Below are 12,598 nucleotides of genomic sequence, written 5' to 3'. Positions count from 1 at the left end.
TTCGTCACCTCCTCAACCTGCTTCCCTTCGTGTTTTTCCATGTAGGAAAGGCGAAAAAACGCATTCCATTGTCCAGTTTTCTCTGTGAATGATGGTGTGACCTACTATGGCAGTTCTTGTTACAGCAGCACTGACTTACCATGGTGACGTTTTTCAGAATCACGACAGAAAATCAAAACACAGCCTCCAACTCACGAACAGTAAGGCAGCGGGATCCTCACAAGATGGCGCGTAAACAAAATTCAACACAACTTGACATCAACTTTGCATTCTCTATAGCCCAGCAGGGAAATACTTTAACACAGACCACCCTGTATAGTATCGGTGCCCTCCATGAACGAGAAAAAAGCTGGTCATCAAGTTCAAATACTACAAAATATGAGTTTCCATTTTACACAAGGAACTGGCCCTGTTTGACTACAAATATGTTAAATGGATGAGCTGCATTATTGGTCTTCTCATCGATCATTCCCAACGTCTCTGATAAATATTACATTCCTGCAGTGCTGTGCGAACAGGCAGCAGACTGCCTTTAATCAGCAACCAAAGAGACAGATGTCAGGAAGGCATAGAAAATCTAAATGTTGTGGAGCATTTTTCCCACCCTTTGAATTAAAGATTCCACAAGCTAGTGTAAGGTAGCCCATATGAATCTGAGAATCCGGGTAGCCCGTTTCTGACTTTGTCCCTTACGCAATGTGGGGGAATTCAATCTGCAGTATTTTACACAGGCATACAACACTGAACGCAAGCAAGACCATAAAACAGATGACACCCACTATCATTCTAATCTTTGTCAGTCACAAATCAACAGGTAGTACACTATGTTTCACAAGAACAGAAGATACATGGGATATCTCAGTGTAGAGTGGGGATGTACTGGTGCTTTAAATGCACTGTTGTCTAGGGGTTCTCTTTTAAGTATTGCACACTTCTGCTCTAACCTACAAATAACATCCCTGTATCACCTTTACTACCTATTAAGTGTATGAGCACATATGAAAGCAAGTATTTCTGGCTCATGCCCATGGATATAATACAACTGACAAACCTTGGAATTCATGGCTGGCCAAATTTGTAAACCACAAGTGGATCCTAGTGTTTTGGACTAACACCACCTATTCATAAACCTGAACCTTTCAAAGCCAGTGGAGAAGAGCTGGACTTTCAGCTCAGCGATATGGCTAATGTCTGAAGAGTTGCTTCTAGAATTCTAGAATTCAAGAAACTAAAAAGGCATAAGCCTGAGACAAGTGCTCGCCACCATACTGGAAGCATTTTGCAAGTAGATGCTCAATTCATCACCATTTCTGCTTTAGGACACTTTATGTAACTGTTCCCTGTACGAGCTGTGCCCCTAGACTCTTCTGCAGACAGAAAGGGGCAGGATCCAAGGCAGGCCACTTGTTCTACTTTTTCAGGCCTTCCCCAGCTCAGTAGTTCCCAGAGTCTTCTCTCTGACACACCACGACAAGACCCAGCGCTGCTCCCAACCCCATGAATTGTTAACAGCCATGAAGGATTCATTAACAGCTGAACCGTGTCCCAGAACTAGGGCTGTGACGATAACCGCATCACCGCAATACTGCGGTCATGAGACGCCTACCGCGGGGTTGAGCTCATTACTGCATCACCGCAATTATTTATTTATTTTAGGGCTGTCAACGTTAACGTGTTAATGCTCGTTTGCGATTAATCTGGAAACTTTAAGGCGTTAATGTTTTAACGCAAATTAATCATATTATCAGGTTTGACCGCAACTTCCTTCAGTAATTCCAGCGCGGATATTTACCTGGCTGAATTACTGAAAGGCGTGAAAAACGCAGATGTGCTGAACGGCAAATTTCGTTTTAACCCTTTCGCATGTAACTTATTTGTTATGGTATGTAGCGTGCGGGTTACCTTACATGGTTCATTATGTTTTCATTTGCGTTAAGTTTCTTATAGATTTCAGTTAGCATTTGCTATATTTTTAGAGTGAAATCGCTGTTTCCTCAATGCTAAAATTAGCTAAAATTTCTCCAATCTAGTGTTCTAATCATACCAGTTTCACCATATGCGCTAAACAGCTAATCACACCGGTGTGACCGTAGGTGCGAAAGGGTTAAAACCAAATTTGCCGTTCAACACATCTGCGTTTGCCATGTAAAATAAAAAGACTGTAATATAAAGAATGAGTACATTTCGATTTTTTTTGCAGCACTTTATACAATGCGGCTACATATAGCCTACCTGTTCATGCTGCTTCAGACGCCATTATTGTATAGCCTACAGAATTATGTGAATTACAATGTAAAAGATTAAAATGTTAAATGTAAAAATATTAAAATGTAAAATATTTGTAAGTTTGCAATCACTTTCTAAGTTGTAATCAGCCTTCCCGAGAATTTTGCAGAAAAATAAACAAGTTGTTCATGTGCAAATGTTATGGGTTGGCTTTTTTTTTTTTTTTTACCGCTAAATCGCAGTAATTTGTTTCTTTATTACCGCGGGAATAAAAAATCATTACAGTCACAGCCTTAAACAGAACTTCGAAATACTGCTACGAGGAAATGCAATGCAGTCGAGCCTCGTGTGCTTGGTTTTCCCCCCACCTGTTTAGCAAAAGTAAATGCACAGCTTTGGTTGAACAGAGGGGTAATACATTCTTCCCTAGCTTTTTTAAAAGCAAAACCATGAAAGCTTTGTGTCCTTTTATCTCCTGTGGCATTATATAGTATGGTATGAGTATCTCCACGTTTCTTCAAGGATTGACATTCAGCCAAGGAAACAAGAATTCAACGAACTGAAGACAAGATGTTTGGCAACCTTAATACCCCTATGTATATGCAGTATTTAACACCATCTGAAATGAACAATTCAAAGCCATCGGGGCTTTGATGTGTTCATTTGTATGTGCTTTAAAAACTGTTGCAAAGACAAACTCAGTTTCAGAAAACACACAATAAACAAGAGTCTTAAATAGATAGCCTTTCTGCTTCCCTTGGCTCCACTGTTACACCGGCAGGTTGGTGGCAGCCTGAATTATTGATTGGGCATTTCCAAAATGACACGTAGAACCTGTGCAAAAAGACACCAGGTGAATCCTAGCCGAGGAGACAAAGCCATGATGTGCAAGAGGGGAGGAGGCTGAATAATTCACTTGGACACATTTCCAGGCAGAACACCACCTCACAAATGCAAATCTCTCCACTCTGAAACACGGCAGTAATGCAATGAGGTACTGGCTTCAGCCCAAGGCTAAGACAGCGGCGGGTCTACACGGAGGGGACCAAATAATGGCTGCCCCAATCAAAACAATGCACGGCCCACTCTGGGTCCCGCCCTGCCTGTGTTCAACTGCCCCAAGAAACGGATTCTCAGTCACGTGAAGAGTGCTAACAAGAACCCGACAGAGAGTGGGAGCAGGAGTGGTGAAAAAAGCCTCAAAAGGTAATAAGACCGATCAGTTGTAACTGAACGCGACTTTGCACTTCTGAAAATCTGTCCGCTGCTGCATTGTGAAAGCTTAACCTGTTCCCGAGCACAAGTTCAATCCTCAGCCTCTGTGCTGCCATTTCAGAACTAACCTGAAGCATGCCATTACAGGCTTGACAGAATCGAGGAAGCAACAGTGTGGCAGAAACAACACAATAGTGGATGCACTGGTCAGTTGTTGTGCACGAGGCTGACAACACTGAGCTAATAACCACCTCATAAATGGCAAGAAAGTTGTTTTTTCCTCTGCAGAAACCAAAACAAAACTGTAAACTTGGAGGCTTAGGAGGAGGGAAAGTAGAGGGTATGCTAAACAGTATCATGCCTTCGGGCAAAAAAAAAAGGCCAGGCATGTACTGCCCCCCGCGACAGCAAACAAGAAAATCAGCCAATGCTGGAACACGGCGACCTTGAACGAGAGACTGGCCTCTCCAGCATTTACCTCTGCTTAACTTGCCTTGCCCTGCCAAAGGGCCTCACCATCTATAGTAACATGCTCTGGCCCCCTCCCATTGGCTATTTTAAGCAGGTATTGCTCTCTGTGGAGAAGCAGGAACAGCAGTGGGCTGGATCACTGTCTTGTCATGCAGTGTTTTACCCACTCTGCAACTGTCCATCTTTCCCCCCCAAACATCTGACCCCAGGAATCACAGCACAGGAAGTCAAGAATGCACTTCCTGTTTGTAATAACTTCCTTTGAAGGTTGACAGTTCCACGGTGCAGAGGCTGTTGAAGCCAGAGGAAGAAATTATATACTCATTTACAGGGAACAAGCTGAAAAGTCAAGGACAAAACAACTGCTAACCTTGATTGGATTAACGTGCATACAGGTTAAGACAGCTCTGCTTGATAGTCAGCTAAATGAATAATAAAAACATTCAGATTGTGTCAATGCTCTCACAGTGCAAATGGAGAAAGTCACTTGGAAATCACACTATCGTTTCTTAGGAAAGCGCACGTGGCAAACCTCCATCTCAATGGAACTTTTTCCATCAGCAGTATGGAAAATCCCCCACACCGTCATGGGGGAGCAGCACACTACTGCTTCCCCTCACGGTTTGGCGAAATGTCCCCGACTAAATTAAATATTAACTTTCATTAAACAAGCAGTTTCTAGGCGATCAAAGCGCTGCATTAGTGCAGCTCCTCAGAAGCGCATTACCATTCGCATTGTCTGTAGTCGATTACATGCCGGTGACACAGTGCAGTAGATTGTATTAATAAGATAAACAGTGCTGTAAAATTAAACTTGGCAATCTCTGTTCATGCTAGGCAGCGGTACCCCATACTTAACTTCCTCCCAGTGTCACACACAGTACATTACACATTTATATTTTCAGTTATTTCCTGAAATAGTATGCATTTACCAGAAGTGAGTGAGTAAGCTTGTGAATGACAGAGCTGTGTGAAGGATCGGGGATACACATTTAAGCATGAGCGCAGTGTTTGGCCTTGCTTCTCTTCCAGCCATGAGCAACGGCAAGGCAAGGCAAAATGCCTGTTAATGACAGATCAAGCAGCCAGTGTGTGTCGAGCTGCACTTTTAGCTTGGCAGAACAGCCTCTTAACAGCACACAGCCAATGTCATTCCTCTCTCTCACTCCTGTTCCAGCTGTAGTTGCTGCTTTCTCCATGCTGGCTTCCTTCTTAATGCTGAGGAAATAAAGTCTAATTGTTATGTTGACGACACCACCTGTCTTCATGTTTATGTGATGCCCATCTTACAGGTTGAGTGATATCTATCATTTTGGACCCAGCTGTGCAGAAACAGTTAACCAACGGAACAGGCAGAACTGCTGAGCAATACACAGTGTGAAGAGTGTGTCGGTATCATAAATTCAACATATGATGTAACCCAGCCATGTTACACAACAGCTTCCTCATCTGACACAGGAGTCTCAACACACCCATTGTGTCCGGACCTCTCCGTTTCCATTAGTGCCATGTACTGCAATGCTATGGCATGCACGTTACAGGATAAACTTGCATTCTGACATCACAGGGAATAAGAAGGGGCTCTCTTTATTCAACCTAAAGTCACGCACTGCCATGAGAGAGCAGGCTGCTCAGCGTCAACACACCTGTTTCAAGGAAAGAAAAGCTGTGTCACCTACATTTGGGGCCTGTTAGCACCGGCCTGCACCACAGTGTGTAATTTCCACTGACAACCTGAGCACACAGTTTCTATAGCTCTGATAAATTTGAGCCAGAGTGCATGGTAACCACCAGCGTCTTCCTAGAAAACCGAACAGACGCAGGCAGCCACAAACGGGTCATGGAGAGTTCTGGGTTGCATGCACCCCTTTTACAACGTGCTGTGGCCTGGGTCGGTGAGCACGTTTCATTAATTATTCAAATGCAATGCCAATTTGCTGCGCTTGAGGAGGCCTCATGGAACAGAATACAGAGTAACAGCTGTGGGACTCATTCCATGCTGACCCCAATTTTCCGTCTTTGAAAAACATACTACAGGGTCGGGTTCTGATACAGTGGCAAGCTGGGTCAATGTTATTTGCAATGCATGCAGGTCTGTTGAAAGGGTGACAGAGACAGAGCTGAGCTACTCCCACATCTGAGAATTACACCAGGCAACAGCAGTGAGATCAGAGCCATAATTCCATAAAACAGCTTTCAGCTGAGGAATGGCCAAACTTCCTTCTAAGTATGCAAGAGCCACATGCGATTCTTTTAGCAGGGGGTGGGGGGTGGACAGGTGACCGTATCTTTCAGCAGAGCTGGCCTGATTGGGCTAAATGTCTGGTTCTACCCGGCTGAAATGTGTACGCACCACTGCTGCTGCCAAGTTTCCAGCACAGCCAGTGAACTTGTAAATCTCTCCCATTCAGCAGGACAATGGAATTAAACGAGGGAAACGTCTGCACCTCTCCGAGCTCGTTATGCTTAATGTTTTGGAGAGCACGCCATGCCAAGAGCTCAAGGGTGTCGGGCTGCTGCGCGTAATGGTCACTGTGTCGATAGCAGAACCATATGCCCTCTTAATAGAGCAGGGCGTAAACAGCAGTTTGCACTTGCAGACACTTCTGAATGTTAAATGTTGGACAGCGAATGATCACTTCAACATTGTGAAGGAAAAGGCTCTAAAATTATGTCACCCAAAGGACCACTTACACATCCTCATGACAGTTTACTGGTTAAAATGAGGAGTTAGACCCTTCCCAACTAGGGTGAGGGGGTTAGCACATGACAGTGAGACGCACAGCACATAAGGAGACGGATAAACCCGAGGTGGTGACCAGGCCTTCCTCAGCAGGATAGGGGCAGGCATACAACCACAGTCCACTGGGGTTCCAGCTATCTGGGTGCAGTTGCCAGCCCACTGGAGCAGGCGCGGATTGCTTTGATCACTGTGCACGACAGCTCAGAGTGCATGTGTGACCTCACAGCGGCCTTGTTTGCAGCAGGGAGGACACACACCCACAGGGCCTACTGTTTGCTGTGCCCACGAGGAAAGATGGGTAAATACACCCGTTAAACCCCAGATGGCCTGCAGAAGCGTTCCGCTGACGGGGGAATAAAGGCCGGCATTCAGAGGCCGGGTCTGACTGAAATACACAAGACACACATTGTGTTCCGGATGGTTCTGGAACCACACACTGCCCAGCCCCAGCTCCTATCTCACTATTCATCACCAGGTCGGCGCAGCTGGGTTCAACAGATTGGCTATACCCACAAACCCCTGCTGCCCTGACCGTCTATGAAACCAGGGCCACACCATGCCATCACTGTTGTAATTTGGGCTATGCTTTTTGAGCAATAAGATGAACAAAAATGACTCCCGAGACCAAATATTCAAATAACTAATTGGCTGTTTCCCTGAGAACTACATGAAACTGATGTTCTTCCTCTGCAGGCTACATTATCACTTGCTGTAAAGTGATCAGTATTCAGTCACATTCAGGTTGGAATTTTCATAATATTACAGAACTTTGATTTCACGTGGGTTGTTAGGCTCCCTCTCATGAATATAAACTATGGATTTTTCTTTATTGTCAATTCAGTAGCATTTGAATACTGATAGTGTTTGGTTGGTGATCTCATAGATGAGTATTGAAATAGGAGTCTTCTTGCCACTTGCAATCCTATTTCACTTGGGGAGACCTTGTGAGTAGAAGGCCAGTGCTAGACACATGACGTGTGCCCCATTTCTTCTTTATCTCTGCCTAACCCCACCACAGAGGCCACAATGTGGTGACACTGGCAAACTGTACTTTTCCTGATGTGCAACGTGATCTCAGTGGGGGAGTAAAGCAGGGGAAAATGCCAGCGAAAACTGGCCCACTGGCCACGCCTGCTCTCCCACATCTGGGCGTGTGGACACTTCACGCTCTCAGGATACTGCAAGAACTGAACCAGAGAAGGGGAGGATGGCGTTCTCCACACCCGCAGTAATGAAGTGCTTTCCTCACAGAACCACGGCAGCTCTTAATTACAATGGGCCTGGCTTAATTAGAGACAGGAGGCTCCGAGACAGTGGCTGTGGAGAACTTCTTAGGCAGGGGGTGAGGGAAACACTGTCTGTCACCAAACACACCCGTCCACATTTTTTTAAGAATCCACGGCACAGTCAGGGCCCACCCAGACCCTTCATACTTATGCACACATACCTCCCTGAGGGTAATGCAAGAGAACAAAGCCATTCCCACGCTAGACCTTTCTAAGGAGAGGAAAAAAAAACTTATTACATGGTGTGCATGAGCAGGTTTTCCTGTCTCTCAGCATGTTTACTTGCACTGTTCTTCCCTGCTATATCTAGCTGGTTTGCGCACAACGTATGTGTGAGCCGGGAGCTGGTCTTGCACATGTTCCCATCCGGCTAAGAATGTGTCAGGAAGGTACTACACCAAAACAGCTGACTTAAATAGGTCAGTCCTGGGAGTTATGCAATGTCGGCCATCGTTTCAAATGTTTACACGCACAAGGGCGTCCACACAGAGTAACTCTTCTCCTGGAGAACTTTCCATTTGCCAATTTAGAAAAAAGCTAAACATTAAAAGCGTTCTCCTTCGTATAAACTTGTTTGCTCTGCTGGCAAGTTATGTAACAGCATCCATTTGGGGTGCAACCGATGGAAATCTGATACAAAGTTTGCTGTAGAGATTATAGCCGACTGAAGACCTTTGTTATGTTTCTAGAAGTGTTACAACAGAAATATGTAGCATTTAATTTCTCCTTTAAGACATTCCTCCACTGCACCTTTAACAGCGAACAGCTTTTAAACAATGGACAGATAAATATAAATTCATGAGGTGACAACCTTATGTTTCATTGCACGTTCCTACTAATTAACAGTCACACCTTATATATAGCAGTCAGTGTTTCTGCTGGTTTCTAACTTACTGACGACAGTGAGCTGTATAATATAGTCAGTTGTATACGTTATCCTGTCGTTTCAGCCCGTTGTGTGAAAGGCACATGTTGAGTGTTTGTAGAACATTGTTTCCTTCCCCATGCAGAGCAGGAACAGGTACGGCTTCCCCTCCTCCAGTAAAATTAGTTACATTCTCTCTGAGGTCGATCAGCAGGTATTGACAGTACAGGAATGTTTTCTTCATAAGAGTGGTTTTCCTGCCTCTGGTCTTGTTAAAAATGGTGCTCATGGTTCAGACAGGAAGTACAGGCAATGGTGCCATCCTCACCCAGACACTGGCAGTCAGACACTGAGCACAAGTGACTATAATTTAGGTAAATTATTTTTAAAAATTCAATAATCATAAGATAATGATAAACTGATTATAATAAAAGAAGCCCATGTGCGGCATGAATTGATGTCCATGCAGTATCAGAAGGTGCTCCTTACTTCCATGGCCAGAGAAGCCACAGAACAAGAACTTTTTCAACAGCTTGTGCCACTTGTACTTGAAAGCACAGCAAAAGGTGTGAACAATTTCACCATAGTAACCTGGGTCCAAGCTCAAAACACTGCGCAGCCACAGCAGTCCACCTTACCTGTAGTACCGCGACTGCAAATACGTGGAGCACACAGCCTTGGAGACATGGCTGGCCGAGCCGAAGTCTATCACCTTCACCCTGTAGGGCTGCCGTACCGGGTCCACCAGCATGATGTTCTCGGGCTTGAGGTCAGCATGGATGAGGCCCAGGCCCTTCAGCTTCTTCAGCGCAGTGGCAACCTGCTGCAGGATGGGCCGGATCACCTTGAGTGGCAGTGGGCTGAACTTGTTCTGCTTCAGGAAATCGTACAGGTTCTGCTCCAGCATCTCGAACACCAGGCAGGTGTGGTTGCGGTGCTGAAAGCACTCAAAGGCGCGCACCAGGTTGTTCTCATCCGCGTTCTCACTGCTCAGCCGGGCCAGGATGCCCACCTCAATCTGGCCCTGCCGCGCATATGATGGGTGGTTCTTCAGGATCTTGATGGCCACCACCTCGCTCGTCCCGCGCTTCCAGCACTTGACCACCTGGCCAAAGGTGCCCCGGCCCAGGAAGTCCAGCACCTCGTAAGTGTTCTTCATGGAGCACAGCACCTCATGCTGCACCAGTTGGTAGTCCCCGTCCCCAGTGCCTGCTCCGCCCCCAGCCCCGCCTTGCTTGGAAGGCCCTCCCCCCACCCCCGCCCCAGCCCCCACACCAGCCCCCGCACCCACTTGGTTTCCCACATTGGTTTGCAACATTGCAGGCAACATTGACAGGTCTTCCAATATCTGCATGGCGCTCTCTCGGTTCTCCAGCTCCTCGCTCTTACGTTTCAGCCCACATCGTTGGGGGCCGTGTGCTGAGTTCAGAGCCGCGTCGTCGTCCTCGTCCTTGTCTCCGTCTCCGCCCCCGCCACCTCCGGTGCTCGGCCCACTGACCCCGCCTCCGCCACCACCTCCCACTGCTCCACTGCTGCTTTCCCTTCCCCCCTTCAGCTGCCCCTTGCCCTGCGAGGGGACCCCCCCTTCCTGGGGCTGTGCCGCTGTCCCGGGCTGCTTGCGGTGCGCACCTCTCAAGGACGCCTCCTGAAACAAAAGACTGTGCCTGTTGCGGGGTCTATCGCACGCCGAGTCCTTATTCTGAAACGAACAAATGCTTTTCGTGGGGTTCGCAATGCCGAGGCTTCTACCATTCAAATAGGTCCGTGGGTAGGCTCTCTCATGGTAAACACAGCTGCTGGGCTCAACTTTGAGTTTCTTCACTCTACAAAAGGCACTTGTCTGGGTCTGATAAACATGTGGTGGGTAGACTAAGACTTGTGAGGCCATACCTGTGGGTAACAGCAAAGAAAGAAAAGAATTAGTTTTCATTTTTCGGTAGGCCAACAAAGATTTTCATCAAACTACATAGGAAATGAATGCTCACTTAAATGCGAACAAATAAGTACTCACCATGTCTTAAACAGGTAACATATTTAAGCTGCGAAACATACCAAAGTTGGGACTAGCGAAGAAGCCTATACTAATTCAATACACTAGTATTCATGAAATGAACATGACACAAAATTTAATTTGCACATAGAGCTGAACGATACAGCCATCGCGATGTATTGCACAGCTATTTTTAGCGCAATAACAGCTATCCCCGGTATGTGGCGTTAGGTTTTTCCCATATGTTTTTCAGTGGCTTTCTCTTAAATGTTTCAAGTTATAGCCTTCTTGTGTTAAAAAATTCAAATTACAATTTAAATTACTGAGAATAAACTTTCAGGTTAGGTTGAGTGCAATGAACAATAACGTTTAGACCACAGACCTCACAAAAGCTGTGATGTGTCATGAGCATTTAACATTGATAAATGCCATCCTTGTTAATTAAACAATCTCATCTTGTACCTTTCGCAAGCACACAAACTACAGACAATCTGCGCAGTTTCGCGAGCATAATCATTTATTTACGATTGGTGTCAATTATTGTGTGAATGATTTGTTTTATTGTTAATCAAGGAGGATAAAAGGAACAGGCTGAAAGTAATGATAGATTTAAAGGTAGTGTTTCCGCTTCCCCTGTTTCCAGCTCACCTGCAGCCACAAACATACAGGAAAAAACCTAACGCCACATACTGGGGATAGCTGTTATTGCACTAAAAACAGCTGTGCGATACATCATGATGGCTGTATCGTTCAGCCCTATTTGCACACACAGCTGAAGACATGCACAACCACAAATTAGGATATTCGCTCAACAACACAAAATGAACAAGCTATTGGCATTGCAGACTATCAAATTCTACTTAATTATTGTGGGTATCTTTTAATACCTTAAACTTGTGACCTCACTGCTCAACATCTGTATCATGCCGCAAAGTCCTGGGTTAAGTCTAATCACATTTTAGCACCAATGCGCAATCTCTCAAGAGATTATGCTGGAAAAGTACTGGATGAGAAAACCTATTTTCAGGCTGGATAATGTTTGCATGTGAGATTTCAAGGCAGCACAAACTTAAGCAATGCACACTAGATGTAAATACAGATAAATGAAACAGTTTCTTTTCCTAAGCCTTGCTGACATGCATGTCCATTCCATGGTTCAGAGTGCTAAGTGCTAAGCATTATGCATCATGCGAGTGACATCATTTCATAGACAAAATCTCTCCTAGAAAAAAAAAAAACCACACTTCAACAGGGTAGGAAAGGGCTAAACTCCCAAAGGGTTCATCTGAACTTTTATGGCTGGTTTCTCAGCAGCAACTTTTTAGTCCCTAAAGAACTGCTGTTTATACTGAGCGTTACTCAGAGAAGGGAAACTTGGGTAATGAGCATTGCATCACATTCAGCAAAGCTCCTCTCAAAAGTGGCCTGCTTGCAAGAGCGTTTGGCGGATTTCATCATTTCCAGGAGCAGTGTGACCCTTGTGTCGTTTTCTGCTGTCAAAACATTTAGACAAGCATGACACCTCTCCGCTCGCAAGTGGGGCTTTGTGACGGCCTTTCCGATCATGGTCTTCACCACATGACCTACAATCTATCCAGTTCTTCCGTTAGAGTGGTTCCAGGCATGGGAGCACATTATCAAGGCCTAGCTGGCACTTTTAACCGTAACCAAACTGGTATTCAGAAACGGTGAGCACGGCATATGTCACTGCTGGATCATGTTACATTACGCTACAAACTGCAACAGCAGGATGTAATAGCCATGTTTAAGTGAGGTAATACCAGTGGTATACTTCAAGTAAT

The 12,598-nt window shown here is 45.4% G+C and overlaps 1 protein-coding gene across 3 annotated transcripts in view; it reads right to left on the bottom strand.

The window, feature by feature from the left end:
* Window positions 1-12,598, bottom strand: part of LOC118787780 (homeodomain-interacting protein kinase 3-like) — a 59,765-nt gene that overhangs the window by 38,106 nt on the left and 9,061 nt on the right. For all 3 annotated transcript variants that reach the window (XM_036543458.1, XM_036543459.1, XM_036543460.1), the window contains exon 2: window positions 9,445-10,696. In XM_036543458.1, the coding sequence (XP_036399351.1) occupies window positions 9,445-10,696 (1,252 nt within the window). The remainder of the gene's footprint in view (window positions 1-9,444; window positions 10,697-12,598) is intronic.

Source organism: Megalops cyprinoides, chromosome 13, assembly GCF_013368585.1.
Source record: "Megalops cyprinoides isolate fMegCyp1 chromosome 13, fMegCyp1.pri, whole genome shotgun sequence".
NCBI lineage: Eukaryota > Metazoa > Chordata > Actinopteri > Elopiformes > Megalopidae > Megalops > Megalops cyprinoides.
This window is presented reverse-complemented; position numbering and strand designations above follow the sequence as displayed.